General features: G+C 39.9%; 1 protein-coding gene across 13 annotated transcripts in view; it reads left to right on the top strand.

Moving 5' to 3' along the window:
- vav2 (vav guanine nucleotide exchange factor 2) overlaps window positions 1-27,771 on the top strand; it is a 199,985-nt gene that overhangs the window by 49,871 nt on the left and 122,343 nt on the right. For all 13 annotated transcript variants that reach the window (XM_084934796.1, XM_084934788.1, XM_084934787.1 and 10 more), the window contains exon 2: window positions 13,658-13,774. In XM_084934796.1, the coding sequence (XP_084790922.1) occupies window positions 13,658-13,774 (117 nt within the window). The remainder of the gene's footprint in view (window positions 1-13,657; window positions 13,775-27,771) is intronic.

The raw sequence follows: 27,771 nt of genomic DNA, 5'->3' as shown, positions 1-27,771 counted from the left end.
GCTGCCATGTTGTGGATTACAGACACTGTACGTGGGCTAAAGCCTCCAATTAAGGAACAGCCACAGTGTTACATCTGAAAGGCATAAGCAGCTACATATGGCCATGCACACTCTCTCTTTCTCTTTCTCTCTCACTCTCACACACACCCACACACACATAATATACACATAGTCTTTCCATGCTTGAGGCTTTGGGCTGTGATCTTTCCAAAGGTTTCCTCCTGTGGCCCGTGTGCCAGACAGTCTGGAGAGCTGTGGAGGGGCTGGCGTCGCCTCGCCTGCTGGATGAAAAAGCCAGTAACATTTGCTTTCCGTGGCACAGCAACCAGCTTCCTCTCTTCTCCGTTCCACCTCTCCTGCCCTATCTCCCACCTCCCCTGCTTCTCCTCTTGAGGAGGATTACCGGCAGAAACTGGACGTTTGATCCTGCCTTGCTATCCACCATTGCTGTATCCGTCTGACAAGGCTCTTTGTTTCTTTTACTCTTCCAGACTTCTCTCTTTCTTGCTCTGACTGTGTTTAAAAAAAGATAAAAGTTAAGCCCTTTTGCTGTCTGCTTTTTGATGTCTCAGATTTAGCTCCGGTCTACCTCGAAGGACCCAGGACAGGTGGATCACAGATATGCAAAAAGTTAATTAAATTTTAACTGGAATGGAGCATCGAAGATCATAAAGACAGTTGTTGATAACTTATGACTGTTTCCTTTGATAATGTAGAACGAGCAGTGTAAATGGATAATTAACTGTCATGAAGTGACAGATTTTTTTCAAGCAGCAAAGCTCAGAAATATACAAAAACATAGCAGACGATGACTTGCATGCTTTTTAAGGGCTTTTTTGTCTGTGTTTTTCTTACCGCTGTGACAGTGTTGTTCATGATTAATTGTGAGGGACAGTGCCAACAAGCTTTCCTTTGTAATTTGCAGCAGAGATGTAAACAGGAAGTGTGCTCCCAATACATAATGTTGTTGACTCAACTACACAGGGTGATCAGGGCCAAAATATTTTGATGTCATTGTGATACATTGTGACAGAGGACAGGATTCACTGACCTTAAGCTGTCAAGCTAAAGTGTAAACAGAGTTGCTTCATTAAGGCCTGACGGTTGCGTGCATAAGTTGAGGAAAGCCACCCCCCAAAAAGAAATAACGCCCTTTCAATGTAGGCAGTAATTATAGGGATTGCAAGAAGCTCTCGAAATCCAAGCTAACTGTGATTAATTTGTATTGACGCAGGTCACGTTGCTTTTAATATTTGTTGAAATAAATAAACGCTGTTATTACAGAATATCATATAAGATCAGGTGGACTATATTAAAGGAACTGTAGAAGTGAAAAATACAAGTTACAGTAATATTTATAAATATTTATAAATGTTAGTTTTTTTTCTGTGACATAACCTTGTTTAAAGTAGCAAACCGGACATCATATAGATCAAAAATGTATATATTACATACATTTTTGATAGAAAACAACACTCAGTGTTTATCAGGAGCATCCTTTCTGTCTGAATGAAAAAGCTGTTAATATCCAGTCCTTATTCAGACGGTAATGGGCAAAGCAGAGGCCAAAAAATACTTTGCAGTAAGAAGCAATGTGCCTTTCCTTCTGCTGAGTCTAAATAATAATCTATTTATCAAAGTTGGGCAATCATAAATAGGTGTGACTTTAAGCTGAGAGTAATTATTTCTTATTATCCTAATAAAGAAATTGGAAATTTCAAGGGAAAAAAGTATAATGGATGCTGAAGGTCTGGTATTTTATATAGAGCAACAGCTCGTATGGTTCCATCCTCGGACCCTCTAGTCTTGGGTAAGATACTAAACCCTGAGTTACCCCTAATGCATCTGTGTGAGTGTGTGAGCATTAGGTTAATCGCACTTAGACATAGAAAAAAAATGGATGTGTGCATGGATAAATGAGGCTTGTAGTAAGAAAGCAATTTGAGTGCTTAAATAAAGTCGAAAAACACTATGTGAGTACCATATTTTTCTATGGCTTTTTCATGAAAAATATAAATTTACATTGGATACTGACTGACTGATTCAATGCATGCATTATGTGAACGAGTTGTTTGCTGTTCAGGCAGCTTTTTGTTAAGCCTGTTGTTGTAACGGGAGTGCTTCTTATGTAGTGCAAGTTACTTTAGCATAAAGTCTAGAGCAGCCAGGGATCCACCAAGCTTCCAATTAGTAGATGGCGTGCTCTACCTCCTAGGTAATGGACACCTCATTGCAGTTTTAGGTCACCATTGTCCAGTATATCACTGACAGTATGTAAACTGTATCTTACAGCATCCACCCGTCCAATCACCTAATCTGTAAATTGGCTGATTGGTGCATTGTGTGTCACATCTAAGCTGTATGATGATTGAAGCGGGCTGAGCTCGGTCCCACAGCCAGTTGGATAATTAACAGGCTGTTCTCCATGTTAATAGCATTAGTCACCTTGGAGATAATCACAGGCATCTAGAGCACAGAGCCGCAGCCCCTCAGTGTACCTGATAGCCTCCTTAAACAAAGAGCTGACAAATAGGCAGCACTAGCTTGTTGACTTTTGGCATAATGTATTTCTACAAGTAGCATTTCTGGCTTTCAATTTTTCTTAAAGCTAAGGTGGCAGCTGGTAAAGGACCTTTTTACTAATTGGAAGGTTGGTGGATCCCTGGCTGCCCCAGTCTGCAAAAGGAATAGTACAGGACTATTTAATCTTTGAGAAAACCTTGTTTGACATTTGTGTTCTCAAATACACCTACAGCCATGTGAAAAAAACAAAACTTAAATCCTGTGAAACACTAAGTACAATTCATGATTAAGTAGCTTGTACAGTAGAACCACCTTTAGTAGCAATAACTTGAAGTAATAGTTTTCTGTTTGATTTTATCAGTCTCTCACATTGTTTGTTCTCCATCTCCTGCCCATGATTTCAATAGTGTTGAGGTCTGGAATTTGATTGGGTTAGTGCAACGGGGTTTTTTTTTTCAGCCACTGTTGTAGATTGCTGGTGTACTTGGGTCATTGTTCTGTTGCATAAGACAGTCTTAGCTGTCAACACACGACCTCATATTATACTCTAATACTTTGGAATGAAGAGGAGTTCAGAGAGATCAGTGCCTTTAAGGTGCCCAGACCCGGTAGCTGCAAAAGCCCAAACCACCAGTGTGCTTAATGGTTGGTATAGGGTGTTTGTGCTGATATATCGAGTTTGGTTTTCTCTAAACGTGCCTCTGTACATTGCAGGCAAACAAGTTGTCTTTGTGTTTGTCTGTGCAAAGGACATTGTTCCAGAGGTCCTGTAGTTTGTTCAGATGTAACTTGGCAAACTAAGCCATTTAACCATGTTCTTTTTAGAGAGAATAGGCTTTCTCCTGCCAGTCCATACTTTTTCAGTGTTTCTTAAAAAAAAAAAAACATGCTAACTTAGGCCTATAGAGTCTGCGATGGTTTTTTTGTTGACATTTCTCTGCACACTCTGACCTAGCTTTCTTTGGTAGGATTGTGGCATAGTGTTAACTCATACCTGAATGCTCCAGACCAGAAAACTGCCAAAATTTTAGCTTTTGTATAGGTGGCCACGCTTGATGATGATCATAGAGAACACATGACTGCATAGAGTTCTGCAATTTATTTTTCCTTTTTTTCTTTTGTTATTCTGGGATTCGTTGCATGTGTGACTAACATTCTGTAATTTGGAAAAATATAGAGACATATCAAAGCTTATCAGTATGTTTCACACTCTCATCTGTTCGGATTGGTTGCCAGAAGCTCATATGGTGATTTTGGCTTCCAGTGAAATATGATTCATCTGTATCTGATTCTGTTTTTCAGTACAAGCATAATTTGTTTTGGGGCCACAGAAGTGTTTTTAATTAAGTTACTTATGATGAATCTGAAATGTTAAGAGAATGTTAAAGTCGTTGTATGTGTGCTATGTAAAAAAAAAAAGAAAAAAAAGAAAAAAAAAGTCTACACAGATTTCAATTCATAGTTATTTTTTCAGCCTTCAGGAAATGCAGCTGTGCATCATATTATACAAGGCAGTGACTTAATGAGCCTAACGAATGTAGCCATGTTCGGTTAAGTTAGAATCATTTTGTCTAAACTATGCATGTAAAATGAGTATTTGTTTTGAGCCTTTGTTTTGTGTGGAGAGAGCTAATGGGTAATTTATCTTACTGTGAATCTAAATCACCGCAATGAGTCTCACGTTGTGAGGGAAACTCACAGGGGAAAAAGAATAGATGCAGTTCTCCTCTCCGTGGCCTCGTGTCATAAATTACCTGGCCATTGATCCATGGGTGTCTAGGATTCTCGGTGGACCTCCACACATTCATCAAGCTTTAAGTCTGCAGCTAATGCCTCAAACACACACTCCTCTCCGGAGGGTCAGCAACATGGCCTGTTGCTTAGATACAACACAGATTTGTATTTATATGAAGAGAAGATTGTACCTGCAGGGCTGCATTATGCACTAAGATGTGGCCTGTGTTAGATTTTTGGTTTAGTATTGAGAAGGCACTTTTCATACGCGTAAAACAGTTTGAACAACACCTGCAGAAAGGAGGAAGAAAGCCTCCTGTCTGCCTGATTCTTTGAAACTTAAAACATAAGAAAATATAAGAAAACATATCTTGAATGCTGTTTGAATCACATTTGGGAGGTTAAGAAGAAAATCTGAAATAGCAAATTCAGGTAATGTAGAATTAAGTGGCAAATGCGTTTGTTCCTTAACTCGTTTCCATTTTCTCTGTCAGCAATGCGCCAATCACATGTGTTTTCATTTCCTCTGCAATATTCTTTGAGCAATTTTTGTGACAAATGCAATCAGTGGCAGAGTTGTCACTGCAAAGTGACAGTGCTGATGACTTCATAATCAAGTTGTGTTGATGCCAATCATTATATTCATGCAAAGTTTTTAACTCTGAAGGCACATAAAAATTGAGCTGGTTGCAAATACAGGTGAAAGCAAAGAACGAGACTTTCGTTCCAACAATAAACTTCAGTTTTATTGCCCTGCATTTCAGTTGTCAACAGTGTTCATTGTTGCACGTTGCTGCTTTAAGGAGTTCTCTTCTTGCTGCCGACTCTGTTTGCAGTGGTCCATCTGGGATTTGAGAATGTATGTACAAAAATTGGGGCAGTCCATTCAGGAGATGTTGCAGAGGAAGACCTGACCTGTAGTTCTAGTGAAGGAATCAGTAAAAACATTAATTTCATTCTCTATAAAATCACAATTCTTGAAATAGTTATATACATGCAACAGTCTAGACGAGAGTGTTTAACCATGTGACTACTGAACAGACCACTGTTATGAACATAGTGATACCGAATGACAGCAACATCAGGAAGAAGGAACACGAGAAACTTGAGAAGTACCAAGGACTCAGAGAAGAACTCAAGAAGATGTGGAGGGTGAAGGTAGCAGTGGTCCGAGTGGTAATCGGAGCACTAGGTGTAGTGACTCCCAAGCTAGGCAAGTGGCTCCAGCAGATCCCAGGAACAACATCCTAGATCACTCTCCAGAAGAGTGCAGGACCCTCAAGCTCCCAGGCCTCTGGTACAGGACCTGAGCTTGAAGGATAGACCGCCCAAATGAGCGAGAGGGGAATTTTTTCTTTTTTATATATAAAATTAACATAATGACGTGATAATCCATAAAGAATAGTATCCCATCTTGCACTGCTACTAGTAATTTTAACTCATTCATAAGTTGTAGTTAAGATCCCATTTCCTTTCCCACACCATTATCTATGAGAGCATGTTCTTTGTTCCTAGCTTTGGTCATTTCCACATCAAAAGGTAAAAAGGAGGAAAGTGCAGTACCTTAAGACACACCATTCCTCCTTTTTTCAACATTAACTTTAACTCTCTCCCATTGAAAAAGGCTTTTCATTCCCATGAAGATGACTCTTTTGTTGTTGTTGTTATCTTCAGGTTCACTACATTCATGTGGCAAGCATGTTACTGATGGCTTGTTACGCTTGTGCAACTAATGCATTCTTCCTCACGCTGTGTGCTTCTGATCTCATACCCAGTGTTAGTGCTTGTGTTTTTATGAGTAGCCAGTGTAAGGGTGAAGGTAGACTTGATTAAATTATGCTCTACAGCTGTGGTGACTTTCTTCCACTGGAGTCTATGATGCTCTAAGCTGAATTATCTTCCTTTGTAATGGAGATTAACCTCACTAAAAAAACGTACGTAGCCTATTTAACTTCCATATTTTAACATGGGCCACGTGAGCCTCACTAACGAAGCAGTTCTGCCTCGACTGCTAAGGGTTGTACAAGATTTAAAACTGTGGTCAATCCTTCCCTGCTTACAGGCTTTTAGGGGTAATAGGATAAGATTAACACATTTGCATACTATTGCCATGAATTATTCATGCAGTGTCCTCTTCTCTAATTTGCAGGAGCAGGGCCTGTCTCCTCATTGACTTTAACATCTGGGTGACCTGGAAGTGAAGCAAAAGAGCCCCAGTGCCTATCAACCCACTCTTAGTGTCACCTGGCACGTGCCACCCTTGTATTAGCTTGGTACTTACTATAGCTCAGCCAGCCATGTGCACTAGGGTGTGGATTGGAAAAACTGTTGGAATTTGAGATAAAACTATGGTTTACTTAAACATATTGTCCAAGTATTCAGAATGCATTCAATTTTATTTTTAAATTTAACTTTCATTTTGCATCCGTTGCATGTCTGCAGCCCTGGAAACTCAGATGAATCAATGGCTCTTTTAATGTTCATCAAAGCAGACATTGATCACAAATAAGGAAGTCCCAAGAACACAGAGAGGAACTTTGCACTCGTGTTCATATTGATTTTGTTTGTTCCTTTTTTGCGCATTTAAAAGAGAATAGATACAACATGATAGCCTGACAAGAATGAGAGCTTAACTCACTGGCGTTGACACTGGTAAGACCTCATGATAATTTGTGGGGCAAATGCTAAAGACTATTTGGTATTCAGTTTCCACATAACAGCTAAGTAGTTTTTTGATAAAGCCAGCTAGCAATGTAATATCTTTGCAATTTGCTAAACTGGTAATTACGCTGAAAATTATGGGATTAAAAAATGGCTCAACACAACAAGCTGGAGATCAAAGTGACTTTACAAAATTAGATGTAAAAGCTGTTAAAGACTGCCAATTATATACCCAATATGAGCAGTCAATTAAAAATAATAGCATGCAAGTTTTCTAACTAAAGTAGAATATATCAGTGTTCTTTGTTACCTTTTATTTTAGGTAAATAACCAGTAATAATAAAGATACCACTGACACCGGGTGTTTCCTGGTTTTCAGTTTCTTTCTACTTGTAGTTGGAAATCATTGGAATTAGGATGTTGTTCCTGGGATCATCAATTGGAACAGCCTCTCAGGTTGAATTTCAAACTCTGAAAGTCAGAACACCCCAACTGCCAATCTTAGATGGCAGCTGTTAACATAAACAGTAGTAAAACTGTTAAACTTTTACTCTGTCGTGCATTTGTGATTTGCCAAATAGGCTTTTGGTAGATCATTGACCAGAGTCTGCCTGTGAATGCGCTGCAGCGGTGTTTTAATGTGCAAAAAGAAAAAAGAGCATTGTTTTGTATTGCTAATGAGTGGCTCAAAATGTTTGGTATAAACAGCATGTGCAAATGAATACAGCGCTGAGAATTATGAATTATGAGCATTATGTAACATGCATGTGCTTATGCTGCTTATACTAGGCTGAAAGTATTAACTTTGTCTGACCCTTCTGGTTGTTTTTAGGTTATAGTCATAACCATCCATCATATATTATTAATATCTACTAAATCTAATAATATATGTCAAATATTTTACAAATATTAATTTATCATTTCACAGCACTAGCAATCTGGTAGAAATGTTTTGTGAATTTTTGAAGCTCTTTTTCCCCTCACCTTGTTCCTTTGTTGGCTAGTGATTTAGGCTGAATGGGGTTATTACACAGCTGGTGTAATGGAGATTTTATGTCTCGAGTTTAGCACTTGGATGAGGCATATTTGGAAAGACTGAGTGCTGATCACTACAAAGCATAGACCACTCATTACCAGAAAGCATTTGCCTCCCTTGCTTGCATCATTAACAAAATATTTGAGATCCATGATCACCTTTGCGTTTGGATGCATGCACGTGCATCTTGGTAGGTGTGCAAATGTGTGTGTTTAGACAGCTTAGTCAGCCTTATGCTTTAGTCATCTGAGCTCCTTTTTGCTGCTCTCCCTCACCTGCTGATGGCTCTCTTCCTGCTGTTGTAAAGGTACAGAATGATTCACAGCCTCTAGTCACAACATGGGGCTCCCAGCTCCCAGACAGGCATCAGTCTCTTTCATTGACTGCAGTTCTGTGACTGACTGTCTGAGTATCTGATGATCTGATCTGACTCACCTCAGTCTGCTGGTTATAAAGCCCTCTCCTCTCCTCTCACCATTTAGTTCCCCTCTTATTTGACTTGAATTGCTTTACGTGCTAATTATTGCTCTTCTTCTGAAAGTACATGTATTGGTAAAGTTATGTTTCCCCAAGGGTAACGGTTCTAAAATGTCCAACAGTGAAAAGTATACTCTAGTGAAATGAAAATATAATCACTACCTTGGGAAATAAGGTGAGCCAAATGCACAATACTGTGTTTGCAACCTTATCTGCAAGCTATACCTAGTGCTTGTTATCGTGTCTGGACTCACACAAAATTGTTTATCTGAACAACCTACTGCATTGCGTTGTTTTTGAACGCACCCTGGACTTGTTAGATGTGCCTTGCTGCATACACTGCCAAGTTTATTAGAAACAGTTTTTTCTTCATACACTTTTTTTCATTTGTTTAAACTGTATTCTCTTCTTTGTTATATCATAATGGTTCTGTTAAAATACATTTAGATTTATATAACATACTATTACTGTTGTTTTGGTTTCACTGATGTCACTGCCTTTGCTTAATGGGAACTCTTGCCAGACACATCTGGTACCAGAAACACAGTATCTTCTTTCTTTCTTTTTTTTTTTGTAATGTTTGTAATGTTTGTAATGTTTGTAAATTTGCATCTAATTTGTGAAGCTATAGGGGCTAATTGATTCAGGAAACCGGTTTTGATCAGATCAATTTGGAAGCAGTTCTTCTAAATTCTCAGCCTTACATACAACCTCCTCTCTTTTTTGTTATTTCTTCCCCGTGGGCTGTGATCTGCCCCACCTCATTCCCCCTTTTCCCAGACACCAAAGAGCTACATTTTTTTTTTTTTCTTTTGGGGGGGAAGCAAAAAACAAGTCACAGTTCCCTGTTACTCCTCCTCTCTCCTTCCATATTCATTTGCACACTTTTCTGCATCCCATTTCTCTAATTTGATGTTGTGCAGATCCAGGAGGAAGTTCTAATTTGTATCTTCTTAGATATGAGCATGTAGTGGGTGTGTGCAGATAAGGACCACCCTCCCACAGGAATAATGCATTATTCTCTGTGTGATGTAGCGTGGTGATATGGTGGAAGGGCTTGTCAAGGATGTGATGGGTCTTTGTTACCTGACTTTTTCCTTTTTTTCCCTGCTCCTTTCCTTCCTCTTACCTTCTATCTCGGCACTCCTCCCTGCCTTCCTGACAAGTGTGCCTCTTTAAAGAGCTGTTTGCTGTTTGACTGAGAAGTCAAAATCAGAACATTGCTCCAGTGGTGCACACACACCACCTTGTAAAAAGCCTCATCCCATCTCTCTCCCTCTCTTTTTCAAAAATCGTATTTAACTTTGCCATATCTGTTTTGCTTTTCACTTTCCGTTGCTCCTAGACTTTCACTTTCCATCTTCTAAACATGTGATTTAGTTGAAATACTTGCACTGATGCCTGAATCTGATTATTACTGAAGCACGATTTTCAAACTAAAGTGAAGTAAGAGGAGTACTGGGTTGACACCACGTTGCCTTCAGGTGGCAAAGACTCAAAGCAAACAATAAACACACTTGTGTGCTCAACAGAAATGCACACAAGCTCATTTGTTTGTTCACAGTTGCGTTTTTTCCCCCTGGTATGTGGGGGAGGTATTTATGCAAAATACCACGTCTCTATTTCCATCTTTTTTTTTTCTCCATGTAAAAAGATTGTTTTGTAGGTTTGAAGGATTCTTAGACATCAGGTGCACGCAGCAGAACAAGCACCATAACAGCCATTGTTTTAGTCATACAGCCACACGTGGGAGTTATCTTCTTTTTGTTAGTGAAGTTTTGGAAGTAGACTTCATAATCAGTGAATATGTCTTTAATGAGTCTATGCTGGAAAATAGTGACAGATGCTTATCATAGAGGCCCTAGAGCATAAAGGTAATGTTGTTTGGTAGTGGCTCCATGTTATAGTGGTTAATACAGTTGCCTGAGACACCAAAGATTCCTGGTTCCAGACAGTTAAAGTGACTGCTTACCTTCAGGCTTCCCACACACAAGACATTTTCAGTTTCTAAAGCATCTGCTTGTATTATTTCTATTATTATTATATTTTGTTACATACTAGACTGGTGGGAGTAATGCCAACGTAAAGCCGCTTTTTCAACAAACTCAAGTCCCGAAGTTTTCTCCATGGTGTGAATGCCTGCCCAGGGTTTCACTCTAACTCACATTCTTTTCCTCCTTTAACACCGAGTCTTTTGTTTGCTCAGAAGAGTTTTCACAGTTTCTCCGATTGTTGCGCCATTCAATATTTCGACTACATGGGGAAGGCTATCAGTGGCTAACAAAAGCACTGTCCTCCAGTCTTTCATCTGGTGGCAGACACACACACACAAACAGAACTGCATGGCTAACGTGACACTTATATTCAACCAGTGTGATTGCTGATGTTATTATTATTCAACGACCAGTACCACCAGATTGTGCAGGCAACGTTAAAAATGATGGATATACGATTACTCTGAGTTCATGTAACTTTGAATTCTCCTTAAATTAATAAAATATACATAGTTGGTGAATTTTAACTAAAATTCTGATGTTTCTTTTTTATCAGTGTCTCAATGCGAGATGCACTTGCAACCCTCTAAATAAAATTCAGGATTTTCTGTGCTTTGCCTTGAATTTGTTCCAGACACTGAGGTAATACTTGATAGATTGTGCTGAGGGCTACATCAGCTTAAGGGGATGACCATACTCTGTTTCCTATCAAGTGCACCCACTCTTCCCACTCTAGGAGAAAAAGTATATGTATTCTATTTATTTACTTTTTTATCATTATTTTTAACTTAGATCATAGCAACTGTGCTTATTCCTACAGTGGTTTTCTTATCGCCAAATATACATTTGAATGTCAGACACATCTCCCGCCTGCTGATCCATATCTGTAGATTCTCTCTTTCTCTCGTTTGTAAACCACTCCAGCAAATGTTACCTTTTCTTATCTGAATTGGGAAAATAAGCTTTTTTTCTTCACCCCGTTCACAGCACGTGTGGATCTGTAGACAGGATAACCTTGGTTGCTGAACTGTAAATGTCACTGTGGCTTGCTAGCCAGTTGCATTTCTTTTCACAGGCCAGTGTGGCTCTCTTACGGGGGCACACCCGTGACACCAGGACTAAGCAGATGTGCACACATGAATGAGAATGAGTCAGCAGGGCTCTCACTGTTGACCAGGAGAGGCTGGCTGAAATATCATCAAATGCCAGAAATACTTGACAGATGAAAGATTATCAAAGAGATAATAGCAACAAACACGATGTGCTCTGCAAAAACAAACAACCCCCCCATCCCTTCAGGGTGAAAACCAAGGCTGAAGAAGGTGATGTATCCCATGACCAGGCGTAGCACCAGGACACACTATAGCTCATCAAGCTGCAGAAAGGCACAATGCACACCTCTCAGTGCCTGGAAAATAGATAATACTGCACCTGAAAACCCACTGGAGCTTATTGTTGCTGCCTTTGAAAGGATTTTAACATTAACTCGACATCAAGTGTGACTTGCAAGGCTTCTGGTTAATTTACTGGTTTTATCCAACAGCTATTACAAAGATGGAGTATGTTGTCAACGCTTTTACTAGAATCAAAGCAATCAAGTTTTTTGTTTCATACATACTCACTCATTTACGTCTCCTTTTGTGTGTTCTTTCTGCTTCCATGGCCATCAGTTTATATCGCTTGCATGCAGAAAATTGAAAGCGCATATCTAAGCAGCATCTGGATTTGCATGCTAGGTAATTTGTTCTTCACACAGAAAGATGGTAGATGGGAGGCAGTTATGCTTATTAATATTTCAATACTGCGGTTATTGGTCTGTGCCTCAGCCCTCAAGGTTTATCTGTGTGATGGCGTATTTTGGGGACTGAGACCATCAATATTCGTGGCAGGAGGGTATTATGCAGTTTATTATGAGCATCCTTTGCCTGCTGTAGGTTCCCAACCATTGCCCCCAAATGGCTCTTCAGTCTCAAGATCACTAACTTGTGATCTTGAAACAGTGTTCAGCAATTTATTTATTTTTTTTACTGCCAGTGTAAAAACAGAGGGTGCCTGACTGTCATGCATTAATTTAGACTGGCATACTGGCCAGGGTAGTTTAGCAGTCTGCAGGGTAGTTTCATGTTACAGCATCAGTGGATTTTGCTTAAAGTGTGTAGTTTAGAGATGTTTTATGCATATACTCTTTATATAACAGGTCGATGAATTTGGTTAGGAAAGGTGTATGAATCAACTGTATGGTCCATTGCCCATAGGTCACAGATAAAATACTAGAATTTCAATTACCAGTCTTCTTGACTGTACTGTTAGTAGCATTAATGTTATTAGAATATTATTATGGTTAAAACCCCCCACCAAAAACCACAAAGTGTGCACTTTTGCAATTTAAAAAAAAGTGTTTAATTGGATCAATTTTTTTTTTAAAGTGAAAATGGGAAAAAAATGGGCCATTGTGTTGAGATCAACTTTTAAATCCTACCTTTTTTGTGGAGGGGGTGGTGTGTGTGTGTGTGTGTGTGTGTGTGTGTGTGGTCCTCCCTTTTATATAAAAAAAAAATGAACAGATTAAGAAGCTGAATGCTTTCCTAGCAATTCAGAGACAACATCATTAACTGCATGGACTCGTAAGACTGTGTCTCTACCTGTATATACGCTGAACATTGGAATATTCACATTTCTGTAAAATTTGTAAGTTGTACATGGCATTTTAAAAGGAATTTGTGTAATTGTTGTTGGACACTCTTGTGACCTTTCAGTATGAGGTAAATGTCAGAAGCCATCAGGTCGAGTGTACCTCGGAGCAGGTCTTTGCTGCTGGGCTTGTCCAAGGACACCTTGTCTCCTCTCTTTGCACTCCTTATTTCAGTCTGAGGAACAGCCCATCAAACTCAGGAGAAGCAATCATCAGTTTCACATTTGGTGTTGAAAACCAACACAAACACATTGGGAAGGGATAAACTGGGGCAGCCTGGCCATCATTAACCAGGAAATTATCTATTTCCAAGAATGCTGTGGCACTGAATTATAATATTAAACTGACAACATGTTTCCAAGGAAAACATACTTCTTGTTTAGTCATGTTGATAAACACCTAAATGAGTCCAAGATGTGTGTTTTTTTTTTGTGAGTGTGTGTGTGGTTTTTTTTTTTGTTTTTTTTTTTTTGCTTTCATATTGTTTTGTGAATTTGTAATTAAATGATATTATTTATTTCCTTTTTTTTCTGGTTTTAGTTCCTGTGTTTGAAGAACATCCGGACATTTCTGAAGGTGTGTCACGACAAGTTTGGGCTCCGTAACAGTGAACTCTTTGACCCGTTCGACCTCTTTGATGTCAGAGACTTTGGCAAGGTGAGTTAAACATTACAAAACATGGATGCATGTTCAGCTGTTTAGTCTCCAAAATGTCCTTTGACATTGCATGGGACAGAAACAGTACTGCCCACTTTAACTGCGCTGGCTACTTAGAGACATGATGTTGCTTGTGTTTCTGATAATATCATGCTACAACATTCAAGATGTGGCATTTTTCTGATTAGATCTTGTTCTACAGGCCGGAGTTTTATGAGTCTGGACGTTTTTCAGCTTTGAAATGTGGAATTTGCTGCGTTTATCACATGATACTCGTTTTGTTTTGTTTTTTCTGCTGTTACTGCTGCTTGTTTGGAACTTATGAATACTCATTTTGCCCTCAATACAATGTGAAAAGCATGTGTAGAAGACATGTGCATTATAGTGCAGCGTGCCTGTAAGGCTTGCATGAGTTTAAAGGTAGTTCAAAGTCAAACTGGTCAGCTGGTTACATTAGCTGTCATTGTGGAGCTGAGAGCTCAGCTGAGCATTTGGGGTGTAGCACCTCGGGGTCAACAATCTCATCTCGTGTCACTAAGTGACGAGAGTTAAGTGCAATACTCTTTCCTAACATTCTGCAATCTGTGCCTACAGTAAGGTGGGATATGTGTGTTGGCCTAACAGTGAAGATTTCTGACTCACTTGTGCATAGTATTAGCTGATGAAGAGTTTAATGAACATTTGTTTTATGCAATATTAAAGTGGACTTTTAAAAACGTATTTAGTGGTTAACCAGAGACCCTCAGAGGACTTTCCTAAATGTTATCTTGGGCAGACTGCAAAGCTACATGTTGGCTCCTTGTACCTGGCTTGACAGCCAGACATCCAGGAAAGAAAAACACTCGAGGTGGTTTAACATCAAATCAGGATTTCTTTGAAGATGATCTTAGCACTTCTACCAATTTGTTGATCCAGAAAACTCAGGAGGGGATTATATTTTTCCACCAGAACTGGGAATGCCTTAGGATGCACCCAGCTGTTGTACATACCTGGGGGAAAACACTTCTGGTTACTTTCTTTCATCTGGTCCTAAAAAAGTTTATCATCAAATCAGCTGGTTTAACTCCAGGTTTATATATCATTAAAAATATCAACATACAGCACTGCTTTTAAATATGACTTTTTTCCATGCATCTCTCACTGGTTAGCTTAGGCAAAGAGTAAAAACGGGATGGCAACCTCTTTGGCTAGAAAAAAAATGTGGTTGCCCTGTGATAATAATTTTGATCAGATACTAGTCTCCAACCATGGTTTTCTCTAGTGTGTCTGTTGTATAACAAGACAATCATGCCATGGTCAACATATCGTGTTGGTTTCAGCTGCTGAAGATGTAATAGCTTTGACTGCACCGTGTGTGGCTACAGAGTGAGCCTTGGCTTCTTTTCGGCTGTTAAAACAGGCTGCATGTAATGCATGATGTTCATAAATTAGATGGTGGCAGCTCATGCCATTGTGCCAAGACTTATATGGTACATGTTTATGTGATGTTAATACTGTAGCCTTTCAGCTGATTGAAAAAGCTGTATTTATACTAAAGCCTGGAGAATATTCTGTAGAGGTGATGTATGAATAAACTGTATTACATCATTTTTGAATGATGACAATGAGGAATGTTATCTACTCATTAATCTATTAAATTCTAGATCTTAAACACGCTCGCTCATCCTGCTGTGGGCTGAAAAATATAGGCCCAATGAAAGAAGAGGAAAAAAGGAATGAAAGGAAAGTTAAAGGAGACAAGGACTCATTTGGCAGTTTGTAGATAAACCACAAGACGATATCTGAGAGTCAATGAGCTTTCAGTGAATGGTATTAAAATCCAACGGCAGTCAGAATCAATCACATAGGCCCTCCATATGTCAATTTAGAAATTGCTTTTGTATGGTCTCAGTGGTGGCAGGCTTGTCTCACTATTGATTTTCCATTAAGGGCCAAACATCACATTATAATATATTGAATTGAGCAGATCCCTACTAATGTGACATACATTTAAATAGTGAGCATGCCTCATAATAGGAAGATAAAGAGGGACGTTTTATTCATGCAGTTTATATGAGCCATCCTCTTTTGTTACCTTGACGCAAAAAATGTCGTGTCCACATCTGATACAGAACAATGGACATTATGAATTAGGTCCTAAATATGTGAATAGGATACAGTGAAAATATCTCATTCTTCCCTTCTTTCTGTACTAGTTTTTGTTGAAAATGCTTGGGATCAGAGTAACAAACAGGGCATTCTGCTAAGTACAGCCCTAATGGTTGGTTGGAACTACAGTGAAAGCTATAATTTAAGAGTGGAATTAAACCAGATGGGTTTGGGGAGAGGGTTTTGTTTTTTTTTTTTTTGGTGGCAGAGCTTCTATAAACATTAATCAGCCCCCATCCACCTTTCATACCTCCACATTTGCTGCCAGGGGACCCAGAGTTCATCTCCCTTGGCCTCTGGTCACCATCTCTTCCTCTAATGATGCCTTTCCGCAGGTCACAGGCAGAGAGATTCAAGGCCAAAAGAGCCCAATGCTATTACAAAGTAATTGTGCCTCCAAAACCTCCCTGCTACGCTTTCCAGCGGGGCTGGTATTGAAACAGATGAAGCAAATAACCAACTCGATGTTTTCTACCGACTTTTCTTTTTTTTTATAATCAAAGTAATTTCATCCCAAGACACCTTCGGCCACATCCAACTTCGGCTTATGCTCGCTTGTTTTGTGAAGCCCTTGTATGCTTTCATGCACATATCGCCACACTTTGATTCTTTGCGCTCTAACCCATCCCCCATCATTAGAAATTCATTATGACATCATTAAACCAATGAAATACAGCTTATTACAGTAGACCCCAGAGAACGCTTTTATTTAAACACCTCCCTCCATCCGAACCCAGCCGCCTCGTTTCCTTTCTCCCAACCTATTTTAATTAGCCACCAAAGGAACATTGCTGTCATTTAAATGAACATGGTAATCAGTTTATTTGGCTGTTGCCATGATTAGCATAATTAGCCTGCACCTGTTAACCATCTATCAACAGTTTGGTAATTTTCCATGTGTGACTGGAGAGCAGTGGAGGAAGGAAGCTTTCTGACAGATTTGCTGTCTTCATTAAAGGAAATGGCGTCATTTATTTGAGATGCAGCCAGAGTTGCTTGGATCCATTTCTAGCTTGAAATAGCCTTGGAGCCATGACTGAGGGACTTGTGAAGTGTAAAGCTATAAAAGTAATGCTCAGTGACTTGATAGTGAAGTATCAAGGTGAATTTCACTTGTAGGCTGCATTTGAATGGAAAGTGGATGTTCAGTACGTCATGGTCCCCCGTTTGTAACCTAGTGTTTTGAGTTTTGTTGTGGTTTCATACCATTGCATTAAGAAGACAATTTAAGTTCAAGCTTTGAATTTAGTCCTGACTTTAGTTCTTTTTAGTGTCTCTGAGTTTATCTATATTTCTAGTTCATGGTGTCTTGTTTGATATTAGGGTCCTTTCATGTCTTTGTTTCATCTCTATGTCTTGTCCTCAGCATCTCCTGTGGAAGTCAGTCTTGTTTCTATGTTTATTTACCTTTGTTTCCCCAGTTGTCTTTGTCTGTCTCTCTGTGTCTTTCTGGTTTCTCAGTGTCCCTCTCTCTCCCACTCCTGTCCCTAACTCTCTAGCTCTTTCTCTTGTCTCTAGCTCGCTGGGTCTCTCAGTCTTTCAGCTTTGTTATGTTTCTCGTACTTCCTGTTTTATTCTGATAGTCACTTGTCCATCATTGTGTGCTGCATCATGTTTCGTTTTCCTTTCCCTGTCTTGTCAATTAGATTATACCCAGCCGTGTTCCCCAGGTGTTTCCCCTCTGCCCTCATTCCCTGTGTCTATTTATTAGCTGCATTTCCCTCTGTTCCTCGTCGCGATCTACCGCAATGCTGTGTGGGCGTTCTGTTCAGTGGTTCTCGCTAATGTGCTCTGGTACCTGCCAGTTCTGTGTATTCTTGGAAGTTTAGCAATAAAACTCCAGTGATTCCAGCCCTGTGTCTGTGTTCTGCATTTTGGGTCCACAAGCCTGCCTGCCACACAGTGACACATGACACAGTGTGAGTTTGTGTTTATATGAATCAGGTACCACTTTGCAGGGTTATTCAGATGACAGCGAGCACATTTTTCAGTGTGCTAACAGTAACTTTGTGCTCATTTTCCACCTCAGTTAAATTATCCACTTTAGAACTTTGGAAAAGTATTTGTGCTTGAAATTTTCTTGAATTTAATGTGCTTTAGAATAAATCCTACATTTCATAGTAGGATAGCACAGATATTTGGACAGCATCGGAGCCTATAGCCTAATCTAATGTCAAATACACAATACAAACCTTGAAACAGATGGAGAGCAGTAATGTGAAGGAATCCCAGCACAAACACGCACCAGTCTCCCCATTTCATTTGTACCAACTGCTCCTTTTTCCAGCAGCCTTTCTTTTCCCTCTCACTTCTCCCATCCATCTCTTTCCCTTCCTCACTGTCCTCTTTTCCCACTCATTCATCTCACACCACTTTCACTGTGAGTGTGTTGTGATAAGACTTAGCTAGCTGCAGGCGAGCCACAATTGTGTCAGGACGCCATGATTGCCAATGGTCGGCGGTGTTTGATTACCCTGTCTGCTGCCCTGAAATCTCTGCACACTGAACTCTGCTCCTTTCATTTCCTTTCTGCGCTCTGTGGCTGAAAATAGCTAGTTGCTTAGCATCCACGCCCAGTGCTACTAACATCTGGAACGTGCCTCAACCACTGCTGGCCACTTGCCTGAATGCTATTTACTGAAGTATGTTTTAACCTCAGTTACACACCCTTGTGCTCATTTGTAGCCAGTTTGTGAACATGTCATACATACAGTATAAAATATACATTCTAACCCTAGGGGCTCTTTGCAATTGTTTTCATTGTATTAGCAGGCTTGCTGCATTTCATGTACTCTGTGCATTATTTTGTTATGATAAGTTAAACTACTCAGAAATTGCCTAGCTTATGGAATTATTTTGCTTCATTTCTAGTAGATTTGAGTAAAAGAAATGATAGGTAAGACTTGATTTGTTGCTTAATGTCACTAACATTACAACTCATGTGCATGAAGGAAAGTTATTGTGCATTTGGAGAATTCATATAATGTGTTTGCTCTGACATCATAGGTGTTTTTATTTATTTATTTTAATTTTCACCAAAGCTGGAGTTACAAAGAGGTTCCTGAGGTTAATTATCCGCTGAAAGCTTGTGTTTTTGTTTAGCAATGGAAATTATATAAGGCTGAATTCTCCACTTAGTGTGCAGGCTTCCATGCTTGGTGCATTATTGGTATTGATTCACAAAACTGCGAAATGGGTTGTGATCCGTGCCTGTCAGGCTTAGGCTGGAGAGAGTGTAGTAAGTGATAGAGGGAGGTTTAAGGGTCAAGTAGCCAATGTTGGCAACTCGGGTGAATGCGTCAACTTCCATTAGTGGCCCCATCCTCAGCAACTGTCCTTTACCTGTCAGGGACTAAGTGGATTTTCAAAGCTAACATTCTCAGTTACCTCATCCTTGTGAAGGAGATAAGGCTTTCTGTATTTCTTGCAAAATATATGCTTGTGAATGTTTGTTGGTGCAACTGGGCTAGTTTCGAGGCAGTGCAATCACTTGTGGTTATAGTTTAATGATAAAGTTGATCTCTAAGACACTCTGAGGGGGGGAAAAGCCCCCTGTTATCAATACGTATGAGTTTTGTTTTTTTAAAATTATTCTGTAGTTTCTTGGCATTCTTTAGCATTTAGCTTCCAGTTACAGTCACACAAAAAGTACCTCAATATTGTATATTGGCTAAAATTGAGCATCAAACAGGGGCGTTTTGCTGCCTTAACTGTTCGTGGGAACTACAGGGAAATCTTCACCTTGAAGTTTTATGCAACATTTTATCACCTAAAAGAACCTAAAAGAAAGATCACTTATGCTGACGTTAGATTATTACTACTTACATGTAATGCATCAGTATCATAATAGAGATATTTCAGCATTAGTAGGATGCGTTGTGTTACTTCTGCTTTTACTTGATCTAAATTCCTCATCTACCACAGCCTATCCACCAACAAAATATCCCTTGATCCAGGATTACCCCTACTGCTCCCAGAAGAAAGAATCTATCCCTATAACCTTCAGTGAAAACACTCCCTCCTGCCTCAGCAGACAGGTTTGTGGCTGCTCTTTCCATCCCTGTGCTCTCCCTCTTCACCGACTGTCCATCAAGACCCCCCAACTGCAAGTTTTTACATAAAGCTTCTGAGATAAAATGAATAATTCATTGTAAATGCCACGGCGCTGATGATATTTCTCCTAACATTAATTATAAATGAAAACTTCCTCCCTCTTCATGTGTTTAGACCCCCTTCTGTCTCTCCTTCCCGTGCTACACTCCCACAGCCTCATTACTTCTGCAGCTCGTTATTGCCACACCCGCCAGAACAGGTGGTTCAGCGGAGTAATGATTCTGAGGCTAGGACCAAAAACATCCACAGGAAAGTACCATACTGAGTAATGATGTGGAACTGTTGATGTCTACTTAATTTATTAGTCAATAACTAAGTTAGCACCAGGTAGTTATAAAGAAACTCTGTCACGAATTCATGTTGAATTCACATTCTCTTCAACAGTGACAACGATGCTGACTTGAAACTATATTTATTTTTTGTTTTATTTTATGAAATTCTATTGTTGGAATCACAAAGAAAGAAAGAAAATCTTAATGCTATTCAAATGTTGAAACTAAAGCAACAATATCTTTCTGCATCAGTGGCAATATCTCACATAGCTTAAGTGTTTTGTCTTTGTTCCTTTCTTCCTCTGCAATTTATTTTGCTACTATTCTTCCTCTGACAGCATTGAGTAGGAGTGTCATTTAAACCACACGCTAAGGGAGAAGGAAAAAAAGCAAAGTGATGGGCTGTTTTAAAACCGTTTATTGAACTTTTAAAGCCCGGTTTAGTGTGAATCCCACTGTGGAAATAATTGGCCTCTTTTGTTTTGGGTGGCAGTGAATGTTACTATACGCTGCTAGAAAGAAACTGACAGGGAAAAAGAAAAGATCTGATTTGGCTCAAGCTTCGTGTTCAGCCTGGCCCTTTTGAAGATTCTCAGCTCACTGTTATGCATTGCTCAGTACCCAAAAGGCTGCTGAGGTGTGATCACAAGCCTCTCTCGTGTTCGAACTGTGAGTCATTGGTCACTGGAGGGTGTGTCCTTGTTGCGAGAGTGGTGTCTTGGAGCACAGCACGACTAAACTAAGGGGATAAATAGGAAGGGCCCCCACAGAGCAAGGCTGCTTGAATTCATCGCAGCTGGTGTGAGCTCTCATTATTTCCCCTCCCCCAATTTTTCTACCCCTGAGGCTTCAGAAGCACAGCTGTGATGGACAGGTATATCCTCTGAGGTATAGTCACTGGAATGAAAAAAAAAGACCTCACCAAAACTGGTGTCTGTCCTATTTCTTTCCCCCCTTCATTACAGCGATTACTTACAAATGGCACTAAAATACAAGCCCACTGAGCTCATATAAATCATATTTATTTGAAACTGGATTTCAATATATATTTTCCATTATGTAATTGTGACATACTTGCTCTCAAATTGATGATTATTTCCCAAACCTTCAGTGTTATGGCATAAACAATGACTCAGCACCTTATTATTTCAGGAGACATTTGGCACTCAGAATGTCAAAGTAGATTTAGAGAAGCAGGAGAAATAAGCTACTTTTTAAAAAGCCATTAGGGTTAACAAATGGCAGTGTGTGTCAGAGAAAATGATTCATTTATTTGTTAACAAGGTGGGCTCACTAGGAAAACTGCAAAAACTCTTTCTCCACACTTCCAACACCAGTATTAAGTGGTATAAAGGGACAGAGGCACCAATAAAAGGAAAAGCTTTTCCAGTTAGTTGCATCCTACCAGCGTTAATGGACCCCGTGTTTACTGACGCACAGTAAAAGTCGGTCATTGGGGTTCGGCTTGGGGTCTAATAGTAAAGATCTCGGCTATATAAACATCTAATATTTCAAATTAAATGATTTTAAATGAGAATTATCATTTCAAGTACATACTATACACAAGATGAAAAGATGTAGCTACACGGACTCTTCTTACGAAAAGCAGTTTCGCTTAACTGTGCATGTCAGGTCGCTGTTAAGACATCATTGTCCCACATGTCACATAGAAATCAAAGATCAGATTTATTACTAAAAGTGAAGATTTAATTCAGAGAATATTTTTATGATAATATGATCTAGTTTTGTTTTACAAGTTTTATGCAAATGTTATTGGCTATTTGTATATGTAAGAGTAGAGACAATGCTTGCAAGGTTGCACCCTATTGATTAGATATCAGCTTTCCTTTAGTATCATTGAAGAGTAACCCTCAGGGATTCTGCAGTCACTCCAACCTCTGACCTCTGGGGACAAATGTATAAGTCATTAGAATCTCAGACCAGAAAGAAAATTATACTCAGAACTCAAGTCCTCTGCACTATTTAAAGCACAGATTTAGAGCACTTTAAATTTGGGCTTATCACTTGCTTTGCCAAAAAAAAAGTCACTGTGTCAGACATGCATGACTGTACAAGTGGAAAAAAACACTTCACTCAATTGGAACGTTAACAGTGCTGTCTATGGAAGCCATTAAATTTGTCATTGCCTTTTATACGGTCCAGTTCATCAACAGGAACACAAAGTGCTGAAGGACACACACACACATATACACACTAGTGTGTGTAGGTGGACACTGAAACCCGCACATTTGTGCACAAACATGCGCACACAGATTGAAGCTCAGGGCCATAAAGTCTCTGCTGGAGCCTGTGCTCTCTGATTTCCCCTTATCAAAGGGTTGTAAAATGGAAATTAGACTGAGTGGATGACATAGTTTCTCATTACCTGCGGCATGTATTATAGAAAGTCACAGCAACACATTTAAGTGTGATAGCGACAGCCTGATATTGGCAAGATGCTCAAGCCCACTTACCTTTTACTGATCCCATTAATACACCACCTTCCTCCTGTTCTACCACATTTCTCTGCCAGATTCTGCAGCATATGGTCAAGATGGTCTTTCTTTTTTTTTCTTTCCCAGATTCTAGTGTTCCCGCTTCCCTCTCCCCCACCCGTGTCTCACCTCTAATCCATGTAGGTCAAAATAATTGTGTTTTTACCTGTGGGTGTACCTTGTGTTCAGCATGGCACATGGTAATTTGATATGGTTGATAAAAAGCTAGCAGCCAGGATCCTTATTGTGTGCTGCTGGGTAGCTTGCCAGGTGTTATAAATGCCCCCTGCAGCGACCACTAAACTGATTCCCTCCTCTGTGCTTCTGTTCATTCATTTCTCTGCGGGGGCATCGTTGTAGGTAGCAAAGATGCACAGACCTTATGTGGCTTGTTGGGTGGACTGCATGATGTGCTGGTAAAGCTAAAAGTTCCCTTTCTTAAGGGAACATGGAGTGGCTCAGGAACCAAAAAAAAAAAAAAAATTGGCTTGATTGGATGACTAAAGACTGTACTTACAAAATCTAAATGTTCATTACATGAAAATATTTTTTATGGCAAAATGTGCAGCTTGTCTTTTTTTCGGCAAATGTCTCAAGCCACCACTACATCTTTTTTTTTTTTTTATATTTTGCTTCCAGAAAGATTTTGTTGTCATTTTTTAACATGCTTTTGAGCAATAGTTCTCCAGGCTTTCTGAAGGTCTTTTAAAGCTTTTCTTTGGATGTCAGACGTTGGATGAGGTTGCTTTTTCCACTTATTTTTAGTCCATTCCTTGTACCTGACCATTTTCAGAGGAATGTGTTTTTTGTTTGTTAAACCACGTAACACTGACCTCTGAAGCCTTAAGCATAATAAATCTATCTAACTCAAGGGACCAATATTGTGTGTAAACATAACAGAAAACATAGAACATAGTATTTTTAGGCACTTTGTTACTAGCAGCCTGTCACAAGAACAGATAATTTATTTGCATTTCTTTAGCTGAATCTATGAGAAATGCCAATAATAAGACAATTTGACAGGAATAAAATAGTGGTTGATTCCCAAATTCCCACTAGATAAGTGGAGGCCAAAAAAAGTGTCCGGTTAAAAAACTTTCCAGTAGATGAACAGTGTGTGAGTTTTCAAATTAATATTCCACAAATCTCTTAGAGTTCACTGCAGTTTGCATTTAGAAATGTCAAAGTAGGCTCATGAAGGGTCAGAGTTCTCTAAAGCAATGAAACAGAAGACTAAAATTAGTCAAGTCAAATATTCCCATTGCAAACATTTTCTTTAGAAATATTAGTAATGAGGATTTTTTTTTTAATTTTATTAAATGCTACCTTATGTGTCACACTTGAAGAAAAGATGAATTCATTCAGGAGTCTAAGCCCATTTCTGACATTTACTTCCATATCTGATGTAGTGAGACACACTCCTGAACATAATTCTTAGCTTCTTTTGGATGTGAGTGTGTATGCACACCTACACGCCTTTCCCCCATGCTGTGCTCTGTCTGCCTTGGCTGCAATTACCAGCAGAGAAAGTGCCCATATAGCTACCTGCTCATCATCCCAGAGCCAGGGCCCAGCCCTGGACAAAGCACATACAGCAGCTCCTGCCAGAGACTGCATTATGGAGATTAGGGTGAAAGCTTGACAAAGGGGAAGGAGACGGGCTCGATGTGAGCAGTAAGTTCAGAGAATGGATATTAGTTTGCTTCTGGATGCTCCCGTAAGGCTCAAGCTCAAGGAGAAGTAGGGAGAAAAGCAGGATTAGGATGGTGGGGGGGGGACAGAAACAGACTAATCCTGTCAAACATGTCAGTCACTGACTTCAGAGTTGCGTCTTTTTTTTTTATGATTTCATCTTAAACAGTAATTTGGGATTTTATTCAAAATTCTTTGCGCTTTTATTGGAAGCTCAGAAAAAAAAGGTTGTATTTTAAATGTTATAAACATTTTTCAGAATTTCCTTTTGAGCGGGGGTTTCTCCAGGCTTCTGTGAGCTTGATGAGACAAGTCATCTGACTACGCAATCAGACGGATAGACAGAGTGATGACGTGAGAGGACACCCGCAGAGAACGGAGGGTCGCAGACTTGGCGCAGGCAGGCATAGAGACGAAAATTCTGGCAGACAGAGGTCAAGTGTTTGAGAAAATAATGTCTGAAAAACTCCAGTGTTGGAGGTATGCTTTTAAAGAGATGATGAAGATGGATTCTAGAATTTAAAAGAAAAAAGAAAATTTGAAATGAAGAGTGACATTGCTATCATTCCTGTTGTGGTTGGAGTTTATTCACTCAGCTGGGTACCTTAGTGCCCTTTGTGATAAAGGAGAGTGGTTTCAGTGGTGGGAAGATAGAAAGCTAATGGCCAGACTGGACCTGTGTCAGCCTTAATGGTAACAATCAATAATCCCCTTAGTTTTTACCTTGAGAGCCTGGAGCCTGAGCTGGTGTGGTTGTGGCTTTCTGTATGTTCTCATTTTCTACATACACTGCATAAAACAGTTTTTCCTGTATACGTTTGACTCGTTATATAACTGGGGCCAGGCCAGATTTATTTCCAAATGCTTAAAAGCCTAACATTATTTTCCCCATACTTTTATTAAATAGTAAGCCCAATGATTTTACTCCACAAAACAGGTTTGCTGGCCCATCACAATTTTACTGTTTGTGTCCTCAAGCCACCAGTGTCCTAATTGCTAAAAAAAACCCACCCCAAAACCTGAAAACCACGAGACTATGAAAATAGGTGGTTGCAACTGAAGTTTAGAATGGACTTTAAGGCAAGACCCTCCAAAAATAACTCCAAGTAGCCCCTGCAGTTATTAGTTTGCAGTCACACCTTCTGTGGGGTATAAAAAATTCCAGCCAGAGTTATTCATGTAGTCCAATTTCCTTAGATGGAGATGCATTTGGTTGGCAAGTTCAGCACAGTGGGATTTGCACTATGCAGCCAAAGGTGCCAAGCTGTGCGCAATATTAAAGGTCAAAGTGAAATTGCCGACTGCCCACACCTGCAGCACTGCTCAATATGGACACCAGAGTGTTTTTAGAAGGCCAACACACTCTCTCACGTACACACACACAAACACTGGAGACTTTGTTAGCTCGCTGGCACAGTCAGACTTCCCGGTACAGCATGTTTCCACCCTGACTAACACAGTGTGGTCGTTGTGTGTGTGGTTGCAGCATTGTGTGGACACATGCATGCAGTTAATAGTCACACTGGATTGTATTCATCGCAGAGAGATGGTTGTAGACAATCCTCACAGTCTGGAAAAAAAAAAGAAAAACAAGTTCATGTTCTGAAACTGGAGTGACTCCCTGTTTTGGAGCTTTGGACTGTAGCTGGAATAAAATAAATAAAATGCGTTGGAACTCTTTTAAATGCAGGTTGTACTGAGAAACCACAAACACGATCCAAGCATTCAGAGTCTTTTGCGAAAAGAAAAGGAGACAACCCTACTAAATCTTGCACTGTTAGTGGGCACATTATAAAGAAACTAAAGAAATTACAGAGGCTCCCTAAAGCCAAGTCTCTGCCACTCACATGTTCTTTTTTCTAGAAAGGGAACAAGTAGCAATGCTGCACTGTTCTGTTGGCAGTTTAATATATCACCTCCTCCTTCTGGCTTTTCCAGTATTGGTTCTGTTGTTTTCAAAAGGGTTTCTGAGCTCATTCGGTGCTGCACTGAGGGATACCTAACAGCATCTGAAAAGGCCGGATCATTCTTTCTTTTCTTTTTTTTTATTGTAGGTTCAGCCGTGCTCCCAGAAATGGAAAGCCATTCTAGTGCAGAAAAGTCTGATGGACCATAGAGAGTTGTTTCCTTTTTCCCCCTCAGTGTGAAAGTTGTGGCATTGATCTCGCTCCCCAGGCGTCCGCACTGCACAAGTTGTAGCCAGAGCAGAGGCAGAGGGGTGATGCTATGGCTCATAAGCACAGGGGCACACACAGACTTGGAAAGCACAGCGCAACAGAAACAGACACGCTGTACGCGCATTAAGTAGCTGGATTTAATTTGGTTGCAGTGATATGTTCTCATATGGAAGGAAGGAATTCATCCATTCACTCTCTGACTTACTGCTTTTGACAAGATTTAATTTGACTCAAGTGACTCAGCTGTCGCGAACATGATGTCTGTAGCCTCAAGTGTGTGTTAGTGTGTGAACAACAAGGAAAGGTCTCTTTGTATATTGTTAGCGGTGGAGAATAGTAAGCTTGTAGGCACACTAACTAGGAGTTGAAGAATATACCATTTGACACCATGTGGCAGTTTGCAAGAGGAAGCTGAAACAAAAGGAGGAGGAATTAACCCTTACACTATATGCAGACTAAAATTACTTGAGAGGACATTTGAATGTTGACAGGAAGTTCTTTAAAACCCACTTTTATTATTATTCTTTTTCACAAAATGCAAGTCATTGTGCCTATATATTCAGTACAGTTACATGGCAGGTATTACTCTTTCCATTGCTTTGGCCCAAAGTGGAATATCTCAAATGGAATGAGTGTGGAATGGCATCCTGCTGGTTTTGGGAGTACCATGGGGCGATCGTGGCTCAAGAGCTGGGAGTTTGCCTTGTAATTGGAAGGTTGCCGGTTCGAGCCCCGGCTTGGACAGTCTCGGTCGTTGTGTCCTTGGGCAAGACACTTCACCCGTTGCCTACTGGTGGTGGTCAGAGGGTCCGGTGGTGCCAGTGTCCGGCAGCCTCGCCTCTGTCAGTGCGCCCCAGGGTGGCTGTGGCTACAGTGTAGCTTTCCATCACCAGTGTGTGAATGTGTGCGTGGATAGCTGGATGTGTAAAGCGCTTTGGGGTCCTTAGGGACTAGTAAAGCCATTTACCATTAACATTTTACTATGACTTTTCCTCTTCTCAGCCATGAGTTTGGAGTTTGTTTTTTTGCAGTGAATTATCTCTTTTTCTCTCAGTCATGTTCATTAGTTAATACAGTTTAATAAGTCAACATCATTACCA

This window comes from Perissodus microlepis, chromosome 7, assembly GCF_051167445.1.
Source record: "Perissodus microlepis isolate ML-2025 ecotype Zambia chromosome 7, ASM5116744v1, whole genome shotgun sequence".
Classification (NCBI taxonomy): Eukaryota; Metazoa; Chordata; class Actinopteri; order Cichliformes; family Cichlidae; genus Perissodus; species Perissodus microlepis.
The sequence above is the reverse complement of the archived record's forward strand: the minus strand, read 5'-3'. Positions and strand labels throughout refer to the sequence as shown.